General features: G+C 46.2%; 1 protein-coding gene across 1 annotated transcript in view; it reads left to right on the top strand.

Annotated features, from left to right (window-relative positions):
- LOC118795626 (neurocan core protein-like) overlaps positions 1 to 14,755 on the top strand; it is an 82,063-nt gene that overhangs the window by 41,127 nt on the left and 26,181 nt on the right. The window contains exon 8 of the mRNA XM_036554249.1: positions 2,540 to 3,814. Coding sequence (XP_036410142.1) covers positions 2,540 to 3,814 — 1,275 coding nt within the window. The remainder of the gene's footprint in view (positions 1 to 2,539; positions 3,815 to 14,755) is intronic.

Here is a 14,755-nt window from a genome sequence, read left to right as displayed (position 1 = left end):
TTTCCTGCCGTGTAGCTTTTTGATTGGTCGGAAACTGTGCTGCGCTTGTCACCAAACCTCAATGGGGAAATCTCAGGCAGGCTTGGGAGCTCAACGCTTTTCAAGAAGGAAGCATCTCGTCTGCCCTAAAAAAAAAACAGCACTCTTCAGCACTCAGCACTCTCTCAATATACAGTACATGATGAAGCTGTTTACCAAATGTTAAGACAGTCATAGTGACAAATAAGTACAGTAAAATATGTATTCCATGTACTGAGAGGGGCAGCAAGACTTGTCCTGGGTGTCATACTTATATAATAGGAAAGGAGACCTAAGACACATCATCTCTTTAGTCTCAGCAAAAGAGAGAGCATTTGATTGAAGTTTCTACATTGTTTAAAATGCTTTGATGAAGTGGATTATGGAATGTATATCAAGTTACGCTCTGTCAGTAGAACAAGAGGGTGTATGGTAGGTGGGAATTAGTTAAAGGGAAATTTTTACACACAGTAGGAAGCATTTTCTTTCACACAGAGATAAGAAAAAAATTCAACAGAGGTAATAATGCATGAAATAGCTTTCCAGGACTTGCAGTGGAAGCCAAGACCCTTTGAGTGGTCAAGACCAGGCAGAAAATATCATTAAACGTTCTTATTTTCTTTATTGCATGGTCTACAGGATGTCTTATACTGCAGAATATGGTTTGACACCTTAAGAATAAATATATATTAGTGCCATTTAACCTAAATATCCCTGTTGGCCCACTTGGGCTTACACTTGCAATAGATGGAGGTAATCCAGATAGCCATGAATACTCCTTTTTGCATATTGTTGATGGTAATTATAGATAGTTACTCTAAGTGTTTTGTAGTATGGAGCTGCACTACTAGAAGGATACAACATCAGAAACTCACCGTTTCTGAAAAAAAAGGCAAATATTTTTTTTGTGGAGCAACCACGAAAATTCAGTCACTCCATACTCCTGTGGTGTATGTCATTTACCATTTTTTAAAACCAGATGCCATATGCATGAATTTGTTTACATGTGTTGGGTTAGAGGAGATTTGAGTATGCACCAGGGAAAGTACACGTGATTGGTTAATTATACTCAGAACACTCACTGTGTAATAAATACTGCAGCCAGAAATGTATTCACAGGACGCAGGAAAGCAACAGCAATAGTGGTGAATACTTTAATAAGGGTATAATATTTAATACCAATGTATAATTCCTAAATGGCTGTTTGTTTGTGTTTGGCGCTGCAGAGAGGGATTGTGTAGAGGGATTGATTGAGGTTCAAAGTCCTGCCAGTCAGCTTTCCATGCGCTGGTCACCGGCACAGTCAATGACCATAGTGACACCAGCCACACGCTGCACAATGTGACGTAGGTCTCTTCAATCCAAGCGCAAACTGCGCTTAACTGAGCAACAATCCTATACAGGCATTAGCTTATTATATGGTACTTGAGCGTACCTTAGCTTTGAAAGTCTCTCTGGAAGCGATCATCTGCCAAGTGACTGAATATAAATGGGCACGTTACTTTTCTCATTCATCAGCGACTGTCAGACTCATTACATTTGACTACATTGTTGTCATTTGGCAGACACTCTTATTCGGAGCAACTTGCAGTGGGTTACAATTGTATCCATTTATACAGCTGGATATTTACTGAGGCAATTGTGGGTTAAGTACCTTGTCCAAGGGTACAGCAGCAGTGCCCCAGTGAGGAGTTGAACCAGTAACTTTGGTTATGAGCCCTGATCCTTGCCATTACGCCACACTGCTGTCCCATGCTGTCTCATGTCCCAAAGTTAGGTTGTTTAAAAAAATTAGAAAAAAAAACCATTTGCATTCATTGTTAAAGTATATAGCAAAGCCTGTTGCGGTTACATTTAACAGAGCCCATACAGAAATCTGCGACTCATTTAATTAAAAAGATTGGATTTGTTTCCCCAACTGAGTTATGTCTACAAACAAATCTTAAATCCTTTTATTTTATTTATGCAAACGGAGACCTTGACTTGCTTGCTTCTGTTGCGGTGGGAATGAATGAAAGACAGTCGGCAGGAGAATACACAAAATTACCTTGAGGAGATTTCTGCTTTGCCTGCAGTGACTCTATAGAACCTAATGAAAAAGCATAATGGGGAGCTACAAAGCACATAAATACACAAAAACACGAGGGCTGTTATTGGAATGACTACAAGAATTAATTATTCAAACAGTTTAAGTAGGAATTACAATAAACTGCCGCTCTGAATTCCTATGGGCATTGAAATGAATAATGGGCTTCACAGAATTCTTTCACTCCATTTGAGGGGAGAAAAAAAAAAGAAAAAAGCTTTTTGGTACGGAACAAGCAGTTGAAATACAATTTTAAAAAGCAAGTGAATCGATGCAAAGAAAAATACACAACACAAACAAACAAATTACACTATTGAATAAATTGGACAATGGCTACATCTCTGCGTTGATAAGGTTGCTCATATAACAGGTGTTCAATTAAAAGCGGCTCTCCTGTTGGCTAATCTAATCATGGCGTGTTTTGTCCCCTTGCAGGACCCGTAGGCCTAGGAGGTGCGTGGATGGTAAAACCGACTCTGGTCAGTCGTAAATCGCCCGGGTCCTCTGAGGCAGATAGTGCACCTGGCAGCCCAGATGAACGGGCACGCCAGCCTACGACCACACCCAAAACAGGCTCGGCTGCCTCCGTAAGCAGGTGGGCCACTGACTCTCAGACTGCCCGGCCAAAAGGTGTCACATCACCTGGTGTTGCCTCATCAGGAGGCAAGCCATCTGGTCCGGGAGATGCCACGCTGGGAGAGGTGCTAGCTGCAGCCCCCTCTGGCCAGCGTGAAGATCGGGTGAGCTCAGAGCTGGTCCCCAAGGCTACGGCAGGGTCAGCGGATCTCCCAGTGACTCCCTCATATAAAGAAAACCTGGAGAATTACTCAGGGCAAAGCAGAGAGAAAGAGGAAGGGCAAGGCTATCCCCGTCCCTTCCCGAAAAGGCTTCTCTCGAACCGGCAGCCGCCTCGGTCCGCTTCGGAAAAGGAGGCAGAGGGAAGCGGAGGAAGGGAGGTTCTGAGTGGATCGGCCTCTGGGGGTCAGCTGTCACCTACTGACTCTGGTACCACTTCAGAACTTCCTAGTTTGGGACATGTGACCTCTGGACCCACTGGTCAGCCAGTCACCATCCAGCACTCCTCTGAAGAACAACCTATCACATCATCCAGGGATCCTGCCGGCTCCTTTTGGCCAGAGGAATCTGGGGCTTCCTATCACCCCAGCAACCACGGCGATCCAAAACTCAGAACTAGTTCGCCCAGCAGAGGTGGGCTCCAGGGAGAGACAGGCACTCCACCAACAGCACAGATCAAAGAGAAGCAGAGCCCAAGTGACCCCAAAGCTCCTGCTACCAGCGCTCAACCCCCAGGCGCGGCCACTGCACTGCCTCCTGTGGAACCCTTCCTGGCCACCTCAAGACCCCCCAGAGCAGATTCTGGGCTACAAGGACGCTTCCTCACCATGGAAACTGGCTCTCTGTCACAGACTGGCAGAGAACAGCCTGCCTCTAGCCCGTGGCCCCCAGCAAAGAGGGAAGAAGCATTTGCCGCCAACGAACCTTTGAAGAGTGTCTCAGAAACATCACAACAGACAGCTCAGGCATCGTCTCTCGCGGTAGGCCAAAGCAGGAGCCCCGCCCCCGAAAGTCAGTCCGCTTTGGCCGCAACCGATGAGCCCGCCGGAGGTCGGCAGCTCGATGCCCCCGGAGAGGGGGGCGCCCACAGCCTTGAGCACAGATGGAACAATGGCTCCCAAAACTCCACCCCCGGTAGGTTTACAATTGCTCCCTGTTGTCGTGGTCGACCTTTTCGTTTTAAATGGCCTCCTTTTATGCCACTGGCCTCCCTCCACGGGTTCTTTTTTAGAACGATACATTCCCTGGCGATGGTGCTGGCCTTGAAACTTAAGCCCTCACACTGCCTTGCATACAGTAGTCGCTCTCTCTATCTCTCTGTCTCTCTCTCTCTCTCTGTCTCTCCCTCTCTATATCTCTCTGTCTCTGTCTCTCTCTCTCGCTCTGTCTCTCTCTCTCTATCTCTCTCTATCTCTCTGTCTCTCTATCTCTCTATCTCTCTGTCTCTCTCTCTCTCTCGCTCTGTGTCTCTCTCTCTCTCTCTCTCTTTTTCTCGCTCTCTCTCTCTCTCTCTATCTCTGTCTCTCTCTCTCTCTCGCTCTGTCTCTTTCTCTCTCTCTCGCGCTCTCTCTCTCTCTATATCTCTGTCTCTCTCTGTGGCAACAGAAAAGAGCGTGAGCATCTAGACTCTAAGCTCCTGGAATGGAAACCTCCTTTGAGACCCATGCAGTCATAAGCAGGCCAGCGCTAAAGCCATTACTGAGAAATGGAGATATCAAAACCTCAGCAAACCGAGAACCACAGAGGGTCGTTTTCTGTGATGTGGCTCTGTTGTTGCATCACGTTGTGGCGGATATTTCTTTCATAATTCATGTGCTCAGTGAGAGCCCTCATCGGGAGACCCACAAGGCTTGTGTTTAGCCTATGTTTAGACATGTTTATGTCCGTCTTTCAGACAGGTGGAATTTTACTGCAGCTATTTCAGGTTAGGAAGTTCATGCTCAAGGGTGAAGTTTTCCACCCAGGGTTTAAACACATTCTCTCTTCACAGCCCATGTCCCACAGCCACCACTCCACACAGCAGCCTGGTATAATAGTTTACGTACTTAAATTCCCCTAGTGTAGCTTTGATGTCATCTTTACACTCACTGCATGAGCACATATGTGGCGTTGTCAAATCCCAGGGCCACAGTCCTGATAGCAGCACCTGTGTCGCTTAGCGCGGAAAGGTCACTTTTCTTTGAATGCTCTGATTGGATGCCCCTCTTGCAACGCCGTCCAGCTCTATTAGGGGATTAAGGTTGCCTCTCTTTGGTGGGATGAGACTTCTGCTCAGATCCAAAGCATGAACTCCTCTCCCACCTGCAAACACTTTTATGGAGCCTGGCAATACCTCACTTTCTTCTTCTAAAAAAAAAAAAAAAAGAAACGTTTGATTTGAGGATTAGAGACAGTGGCAGCTGTTTGTATCACGAGTCTCCCCCCCCACGCTTTGGCTTTCAGCGGCGCTGAAAAGGTGTGACGGTTTCCTGCGACGCGGCCTCGTTCCTCGGCCCGCTCTGGGAGCGCTGATCCCCCACCCCCCCCTGCTCTCCGGCGAGCCGAGCAGGTGTGGGAGGAAGCAATTAATGAGCTCCCTGCTCCCCGCGCCGGGCCCTGCGCCTCCGAGAGGCTCCCGCGAGGGCGGCCTTCATTTGCACACGTCCCTGACAGCTTGGCGCGGTTTTTCGCTCGTGTTTTCCGCTCGTGGAGACAAACGGCCCGGATTCAGCTAACGAACCCGACCGCAGGATCTAGCCAGTGTAACTTCTTTTGTTAAGCACGCAACATGTACGTTTTCTTCTTCTCTTTTTAACCTCGTTCCGGAGAGGTAAAGGTCCTGATTCAGTGGCTGCCAAACCTGCAATATGGGTGTAAGAAAGTCTAAAATGCACCACCTGCTGCAATACCTTATTCAAAGTCAAAGACAAAGTGTGGTGGAGTTGGGTTGAAACGACAGAAGCCTTTTGAAGGAGATCGTCTTGGCTTCACAGCTAAGCTCCAAAGCTATGAAAAACTAATGCGTCCGTTTCTTGAAGACTGAGTTTTCTCCACAAGGAAAAGTGTCTCGGCGAGTGAGGCTAAGCAGACTTGCCTATGGATTTCATCACCATCTGTCCTTAACTTTGACTCAGAACAAATTACAAATGTCCTTTTTTATTGACAAAGACAATTAGGCGAGTTCACAAAAAAAAAAAAGAATAAAAGAGGTGTTTGTATTGGGAAAAATAGCACTTTCATTTATTTGTAAGTCACAGTTAAGGAGAAATGTTGATTGAATTCACGGGTCAGTGCTTCGCTCCCTTTAGCTGCGATAGATCTCCCTCCCAAATCTTTAGGTGCATATTTGATGGGGCGTTTTACTCTATACTTCAGTGCTCTGTTGTCATCCCTTGCCTTGTGGACTTAAAGATGATAAATGCGCTCTCTCTTCTATTCTGCAAGTTAATTTTCATATTAGATGGATTTGAAAATATCTTATTTATTTGCAGGAAAAATGAAAATCAATCAGATTTTGGCTTAATTTGACGCTCCGTTGGAAAGCTCGGCGAGCGAGCGCGGTGTGGCTTCCAAACAATTGCATCCACCTAAGGAGGCTCAGCCAGTATTGTTGACATTCAGATGACAGCCGCTTTTGTAAGGCGCTGTTTACCGTCTGCACGTTCCCATGGCGATAGTGTGTTCTGCCGAGCAGCGCCGAGCCAAAGCGCTTGCCCACATTTTCTGCCATGTCGCCGTGCCAACGCCGTCTGCAATCCCAGCCAGCCATTGAGGTGACGGCTCGCTTCGACCCGATGTGACGTTTGAGCTGCTGGTTACATCGAGGTTTTGGCCCCAAACATCTGTGACCTGCACCGAGCATAAGCCGTCAGTTACAAAAAAAGACAAAATTTTTGCCCATAGTTTTGTCTTCCCTGCTGGTGCAGGTGAATGTTCTTGCCTGCTGACTGAGTGTCATTGGCTCTGGATGCTTAGGCTGGCAATGTCATGCAATCAGATCTTGTGCAGAGCTCTCTCTGAATATTACACACCTGCTGTCCTTTAGGCTTGTGTGTGTTTGTGTGTGTGTGTGTGTGTGTGTGTGTGTGTGTGTGTGTGACATCCAGATGAGATGTGCAGTTTGAGACTGCATCTGTTTCTGTTCCACTGTCATCCATCCACACACACACACACATACTCACATACACACACTACCAGTGGACACAGTGGCATACACCAGGTTTCACTTGATAGGTTGGGGTGGTTTTGGAGGGGGAAAAGCTTGCAATTTTTCTGTTCAAATATTAGCCACTTGAGGGTGGTGCGCAATGTCTCTTTATAAAACAAGGGGGGGCACATCTAAACCTAAACTACACCTACTGTTTGATACATACTGTCACAATGTTCATCTGACATCTAATGTTCATTCAATAACATTTTTGATGGCATGGAGTTGTAATGCTGAAACTGTGCCAGCAGATCTGAATCACACGTGGGTCTCTGCAGTCATGCAGCATAATGTAACACAAAATAAAATTCAACACATATGAAGCCCCGCAGTCACGTCAAGCTAAGGAGGACGGCGCCCCCAGAATAGCTTCAGTAAATACAACGGAGCCTTTTGCCCAGCCGTGTGTGTCAGCTTCTGCTTGCAGACCTGCAGTTTATCTCAGATCCCCAAAAGAGGCTGCCTGAACTTTGTGTCTGGGACCGCGCGGCGCAGCAGGGAGCTCTGTCTCCTCCTTTCCTCTTCTATCGATCCATTCTGCTCCGCTGGCTTTATTGAGAGTCTGGCTCTTACAGATTCATCTTTCTTATAAAGGATTTTCTATTAGTCCTCGGGTCATTATTATGGCTCCCTGTCGAATAATGTGAGTAAAGCTTCCTTTGCCCTTGAGTGCTACATCAGGGCATTATAAATGCACATCTCCGGCTCCACAGCTTACCTCAGCAGGAGGCTGACCTCTCATCACCCCGCAGACCAATTAGCCGAGGGCATCTGGCTGACTGACAAGGGGACCAACCAATCAGGGTTTATTAAATGTGAGCATTCCGTCATTGTCTTGGACAAACAAGACCCATTCATTTAATGGTCGTCAGCCGTGGGGGGGTGGGGGAGGGGGGGGGGGGGGGGTATGGGGCTCGTCCACCCTTCTTGCCCAATCAATGCACTTAAATTCGAATTTTGCCTCTTTCTGTAGGCGGTTCTCGAAATCAGAACTGCAGCATCTTGCCATAGTTCTGCAGTAGCTATAAAAACACTCACACTGATCTGGAATGTAACCACAATCAACAGAGCCCTGATTCTTCCCTATCTGTGTTTGGAAACCTGCTTTCAGCTGTGCTGTACCGCATAATAAATGCTGTATAATTACACATTCCCTTCTGTGCTTAATGTTCGCTGTTTCCAGACAGCTGCCGGCACTGTAATCAGCCCTGCCTCAGTGGCTGTGTGTATCAGTGGAAGTTATCTGATCAGTCTGGAGACTCAAAGGGTGATTCCATTTACGTTTCGCACCATTGTGACCTTCTGTACTTACTTTCACTGTGTGAAAACATTTAAATGAGCTATAATGTCAGCAGTAGTTTTGTTAAACGGTATATGTATGCCAATGCGAGCGTATCAATACTTAAATGAAATGTAAAGGTAAGCATGGATTACATGATCCATACAGACCTTACATCTCTCTCTCCATGTATAAGTATTTCATTTTGGAGACTTAATTATGATGATCGTAAGGTACCTGCCAGCGTGTTTTCAACATGTGATTTATTTTCTCCTTCCCACCCAGTTGTAGGACTCAGATTTGTTTGAATTCTTCCTGGAGGACCTCCTCCCCAAAATACAAGACATACTCCTTCAAAATTCTGACTGAATTAAAGTACCATGAAACAGAAATTTGCCAAGTGATATTGATTAACGGAGTTAATCAAAAATACTGGGTTTTTGTATTCTTAAAAAATGTAGTGATAACTAAGAAACCACCTTTTACAAATCCTTTAAGCTGTTACCTGGGGTTGTGTCCAGAGTCAGAGATAAAAATGTAATAAACAAGGTTAATGCATACTTTTTCTGCTTTTAAACAACCCTTTTGCTCCATCCTGTTTTGCAGTCACCAGTGGTACATTAGGCAGGTTTCGCTGTGATAACCTCTGTACTCCCAGAGGGGTGCTGAAGCAAGACAAATACAATCCGAAGATACACTTAAATGGAGTGAACAACTATTTTTCACACTTTGAAGTACACTGCAATGAAGCAGACGCTGATTGGAAGATAGTTGCTCCTCTTCTGATGTCATCGAAGCTATTCATAGGTGCTTAGAAAATCGCAGGCGAGAGCAATAGAATGAGGAAGCCCTGGCTGACCAACACACCGGTTGGGGTCAGTTCCGTTACAGTTCAGTCAGTTCAGGGTATTAATTGAAAATTGCCCCCATCGTTTCCCTCAAGAACACTGATCGAATGCAGTTATGTGCCAGCAACGGAATAGAGCTTTCTGCCTGAAGCAAATCCAAGACCGCTGATCTGAAATTCACAAATGGCGAGAGTCTTACGTAATTGGTCTAGAGAGCGTGATACTTTTGAAGCAATATTTAAGCCTGACATTTTAAGTGTTTTTGCTTTGGAAGGCTTTCTTGTGGTGGTTTTTTTTTCATGATTCCTTTCACCATAATAATGTAATTGTGAACTGGTTATCTCTGGACTGCAGTTAACTGAAAGGAAAGTGACCGTGGAACTGACATTGATTCAGATCGTATGCAATGACATCAATGCCACTGGAAACCTGGGACGTCAAAGCAGCCCACTGAGGTTTGGACCTGACTGTTATGGTTTAGCAAAGACCCAGAATAACTGTGTGTCTCTCTCTTTCAGTGATTAATGAACCTGTTAAGAGAAACCCAGATGTTTCTTTTTGAATCTCAGATAATAGATGTTTACTGCTGACAAAAATAATTGGAAACAAAAAGAAGTTGCATGATACTTAGAGCTAGAGGGGGGAGGGTTATGTAACACTTTTTTGTTTTTTTTTTACAAAAGATTGAGGTAATTATTTCAGAGGGAGCATTCTACCAGTGTTTTTGTTGAAGGTGCATGCTTTTTTGTATTGTATCCCTGACAACAGGGGGAGATAGTTTCAAGCTTTGACAGATGCAAATGAGGACAGAGAAATAATGGTTAAAAACATTGTCTGCAGTTTCTGTTCTTCTAGTTCTTCATGCCATGACACCCCCCCCCCCCCCCCCCCCACAAAAAAAAAGAAAGAAAAAACTTTCCACCATTTGGGGACTGCGGAGATGGACTATTACACCTTGCCTTCGAGTCTCAGACCGGATAATTGAAGTGTTGACAGTTCCATCTGAGAGAGTGAGGCCATGGGTATTACATCACTTCCTGTCCCCTGAGTGACAGCAGGTTTGAGCATCAGTGAAGGTGGAGCATGCTGCTGGGAGGAGTTAATCAAGGGTTGTGATGACAGGGCAGACTGACAAACCACCTGGCCCTGCTGCCTCTTTGTTGTCATAAAGGTAGAGCCATTTTCTTCTGTGTTCATCTGCAGAGTTCTGTAGCTCCTCTGTAACTTTGGAGCAGAGAGAAAGATTAATCCACACTGCCACTTACAGTGCAGCCATCCACTGAGTGCGAGAGAGAGAGGGAGGGGGGGAGAGAGAGAGAGACAGAGAAGGAGACAGAGAGAAGGAGACAGAGAGAAGGAGACAGGGAGAAGGAGACAGAGAGAAGGAGACAGAGAAAAAGAGAGACCGAGAGGGGGAGAGAGAGGAAAGCAAAGTCTTAAGAGTGTAATTAATCAGAGGCCAGTCGTGTTGAGCAGAAGAAATGAAAAATATATGGTTCTTTATGTGATACCACCTGTCTGAGCAGGTCTCTCTTTCGCTCCCAAAATTCTAATTGAAATAGATGGGCTGTTTGACTCCACTCAAAAACCCCCCAGCCACTGAAATATGCAGCGCACGAATAGATGGTTTTTGTAAAGGAAGTGGTTTAATCTGAGATTGTTTTTCGCGTTTTGCCCTATTTTAATAGGGTCCTCGAAGGGTTTGTGCTGGCTTACCGTTACCACAGACTCTGACCCTCTTGAGCCTGCCAGTGAGAGGTGCTTGAGGTTCTGCAGATTTGTGTGTGTGTATAAACCCTACGGAAAAGGGGGCCCGGGTTCATGCGGTTGTCATGGCGCCAGCGGGAGCTGAGCGCTTCCAGTCCCTGTCATTGCGCTGTAATCCTGCTCAAGATTAGCCAGTCTTTACTGAGCGCGGTGTCCTTGCTCTACCCCTTTCACGGCACCGCGTCGAGTTGTGTTCAGGCGGGTCTTGGGTTTTTCACGACAGGGGCCAGCAGAGCTTATCTGGCCAAGAGACATGTGTTTGAGCGGGAGTCCCCCCCCTGTGAGCCGTGTCTCTGGAAACCTATTACAAGGCTCAGTGATTCCTGGAACGATGGGAGACGGCAGTGGCGAATACAGGAGTGTTGCGTGAGTGTGTGTTTGTGTGTGTGTGTGTGTGTGTGTGTGTGTGTGAGAGTGTGTGTGTGTTTGTGTGAGGACTGAGAGCACAGTGGATGGCTGCACAATATCAGTAGGACTGACATCACTATGAAAAACGAGGCAGGATGCATTGCGGTCTTAGCCACAGTGGCTAGTAGATGAGCACATTGACATCAAGGAAAATGAACATGAGGTATTTTTACACATTAAAACATGTAATAGTAGTGGTGGCAACAGTATGGTGTAGTGGTGAGGAGCAGGGCTTGTGACCGAAAGGTTGCTGATTCAATTCCCTGCTGAGGCACTGCTGTTGCACCCTTGGGCAAGGTACTTAACCCAAAAGTTGCCCTGGATGAGTGCTAAATGAAAATCATGTAATGTAATGGCAGGCAAATAAGGGTTAATGAATCTCAAAATGGGGAGGAGCTGCTATATGATGTCAATCACTCACCTGTGTGAGCCAATCAAATGCCCTGTGCAGTGGCACGCCATGGATCGCTCAAATGAGCGAGTCATTCATTGGTAACACATGGTAGCTCCGCCCCTTGCGGCTTCACTCGGCTTCACTCTCCCATCACTGTGCAGAAGCCCCCCGCCCCCCCCGGGCGGCTATTAGAACACATGCAGCCGTGCACAAAGCTGCTGCCTGACCGTTCGTTTCCGCGCTAACGTGTGACGTCCGGAGCGGAGATGTGGCGAAATCTCGCACGTGGACAGGGTTACACGCAGGAGCTCCAGTGCACCTCGGACAACAAAGCAGCAGCAGGAAGGCCCCGTCCTCTTAGCGCTCTCTGGCCCGTGGCGGTGCGTTTCCGCACAGATACAGCTCTCATTTCAGCGAGTGATGAGTCACTGAGGTGCAGAGAGATGATAAATATTCACCAGCGGCAGCGTTATGCTTACTCCATTTTTCTGCTTTTTATTGATGCGTTTTTTTTTTTTTTATTATTATTATTATTATTTCTGGTCAGCACTTTGAAAGCATGTTTTGAGAACCTGAGAGATGGGCTCTGATGAGTGACAGGCCACCCATACCTGCTCTCTCTGTCCTATCATAAGCGCAGAGCCCTTTTCCTGCATCTCCATGGGTCTGTGGCTCCTCTCTGACTGCGGAGTGGAGTGAAAAATTAATCCGCAGTGCCAAACGCCAATTCCCGCTTAGAGCGCCAGCGACCCAGAGAGAGAGAGGGGGCAAGTCTTTTAAGAGCTGGGTGTAATTAATCAGAAGCTAGTAGCGTAAAGCAAAAAAAAATCTTTATGAGTTAGCACCTGTCTGAGTGGGGCTCTTTTTGTTGTCTCTGTCTCTGTCTCTCGCTCTCTCTCTCTCTCTCTCTCTCTCGCTCGCTCTCTCTCTCTCTCTCTCTCTCTCTCTCGCTCTCTCGCTCTCTCTCTCTCTCTCTCTCCCCCCTCTCATCTTTGACTGGCAGGATAAAAAAGACACAGGTCTCACCTTTAAGCGGTCAAACAAATACAAAACACATTGAAACTACTGAGACACATTGTGTTTAAACTGAGCTAGACAAAGTGAGACACATTCTGTCAGTAAATGAGTTAGCGTGCGGACGTGCCTGTGTGTGTGTATGTGTGTGCGTGTGTGTTTGTTTTTCTGGAGATGAACAGTATCATTGAGCAGTACATACATATTTGTTTCAAATTGCTCTCCCAGCATGCTCTCTGTTCACAGATGGTGTGGAGCAGGATCTAATTTCTGTGTAATGAAGTTGTGACTATTTGTGTGAGAATTGTTTCGATGTCCTTTCCCTGAACTCCAACCTCTGGACTGGAGGCCATTGTCTGGCCTGGGGGAGCATGTGAACACGAAGATATCATGTGAATCACTGAAGACAAATTAATTGCTAATTGAGAGAAAAATCTCCGGAGAGACCAAGCTGTACAGATATTTTGAGGAACTTACTTGTGGCTTTGTAGACACAGATAGGTCTGGCTAGTATAGGGAGCCAGCATTCTGGTGTTTATCTGCAGCCAGACATTTTAACAGCAGTGGCCATTGTAGTCATGACCTCATCGGTCTCATTTTTAGCTGTTGCTATGACAGAAACATCAACAGAGAACATCAAGTGTATTACAGTTGTTTAGGCTTAGAGCGCTGCATGAATGAACTTTGTTCTCTAAGCAGTCGGGGTTAAAATGAGGGCGTCGCACTGATCATCAGCAAAATCTCGCTGAGCGTTTTAAATTGAGATATATACAGTGGGTAGTAAGCACTATGCTTGTGCTGTTTTCCATTATCATGGGACACTGTTTCCCCAGGCCATTACCAATAGAGCTAGTTACTGCTAACCATGATGAGGATCTGCTGCAGTTATAGACACCATACAGAGGGAAAATGCACTGGGGGCTCCTAAATGGCCCAGGCAGTTAAGGCTCTTGTTCTAAGTGCAGCTCAAGCCCTTAAGCCCAGGCAAGAGCCCATACATATAATCTACTGGCAGAGACCGACCCAACAGCGGAACAAATTGACTTCCTTCCCCAAGGGCAGGGGAGGGTTTTTTCTGCCAAGTTTCACTCATTCCCTCGATGTTTGCACCCAGCAATTCGATTGGGTGCCTGTGAGTTTCCCAGATGACATCAGGGAGATGCGCCTATCCTTCGAACCCACACCCCGCATCCTGGCGCCGTGCTGATCTTGCAGTGTGGAAAGTAGCTGCGTTAGCATGTGTCCGTATCAGAGAACTGCATTCGCCTCGGCCTGTGTTGTCAATGCGAGATAAGCCTAATGTACCATCACCGGTCACAAATGTTTAGTGAATTAGGGGAAAAATGCAAAAAAGAAAGAAAATGCCTAAGCCATAGTGTGCCTCTTTATCACCACATTTCTGTTCTTGCCAATGTTGCAGTCCAGCCATCTTCTGTCAATCTCCAGCCTTGCTATTGTGCATGCCACAATACAGATTCATTTTTTAAAGCTCTATCAACCCTGTCTGTCTTCCCTCAGAGTTCAGGGTGTTATTTCCTGATGCTGCCTCTCTTTTATTCCCAGGGCATGAAAAACATCTCCCTTACCTAAGCTTGCCAGCTACACTTCATTCCTAATAGTCATGATTGTCGCATAGCCTGTCCATACCAGAATCGTTTAGTGTCTGTGAGCTGGACTGCAAAACTACTGACGGATTCTTACCCTGACAGGGCAGAAATCTTTGAGCAAAAGGACAAAAATTGTACGAAGCTGGATTATTCCACGGAGGGGGGAGAACATTGTGTGGCAACAAAGACGGACTGGGTTTAACTGTTTAATTTTGCTTTAGAAAATAGAGCAAAAATTGTGTGCTGTCGAAGGCAGGAAAGTCAACAAGCCTCAGGAAACATTGGCTGACTAATATTAAACAGTTAAGCTCGAACCTGAAATAAAATTATGTTTGGACATTGACCTGACCCTGACCTGATCAAGATGCCTGTGTGATGACTGTAGTTTGACATTGGCTCCTCCCATGAGGGAAACCAGTGGCTGCAAGGGCATCTGGTTAGTGAAGCCAATCCTGTGGCAGACAGGGGCAGGGAAAACCGGGAAGAGAATGGCAGGCTAACACACTATACACACACAGACTGTATGAAACAGGTTTGTCATAAATAATACATTAATGCTCATTGCCTTATTG

Source organism: Megalops cyprinoides, chromosome 20 (assembly GCF_013368585.1).
Source record: "Megalops cyprinoides isolate fMegCyp1 chromosome 20, fMegCyp1.pri, whole genome shotgun sequence".
NCBI lineage: Eukaryota > Metazoa > Chordata > Actinopteri > Elopiformes > Megalopidae > Megalops > Megalops cyprinoides.
This window is presented reverse-complemented; position numbering and strand designations above follow the sequence as displayed.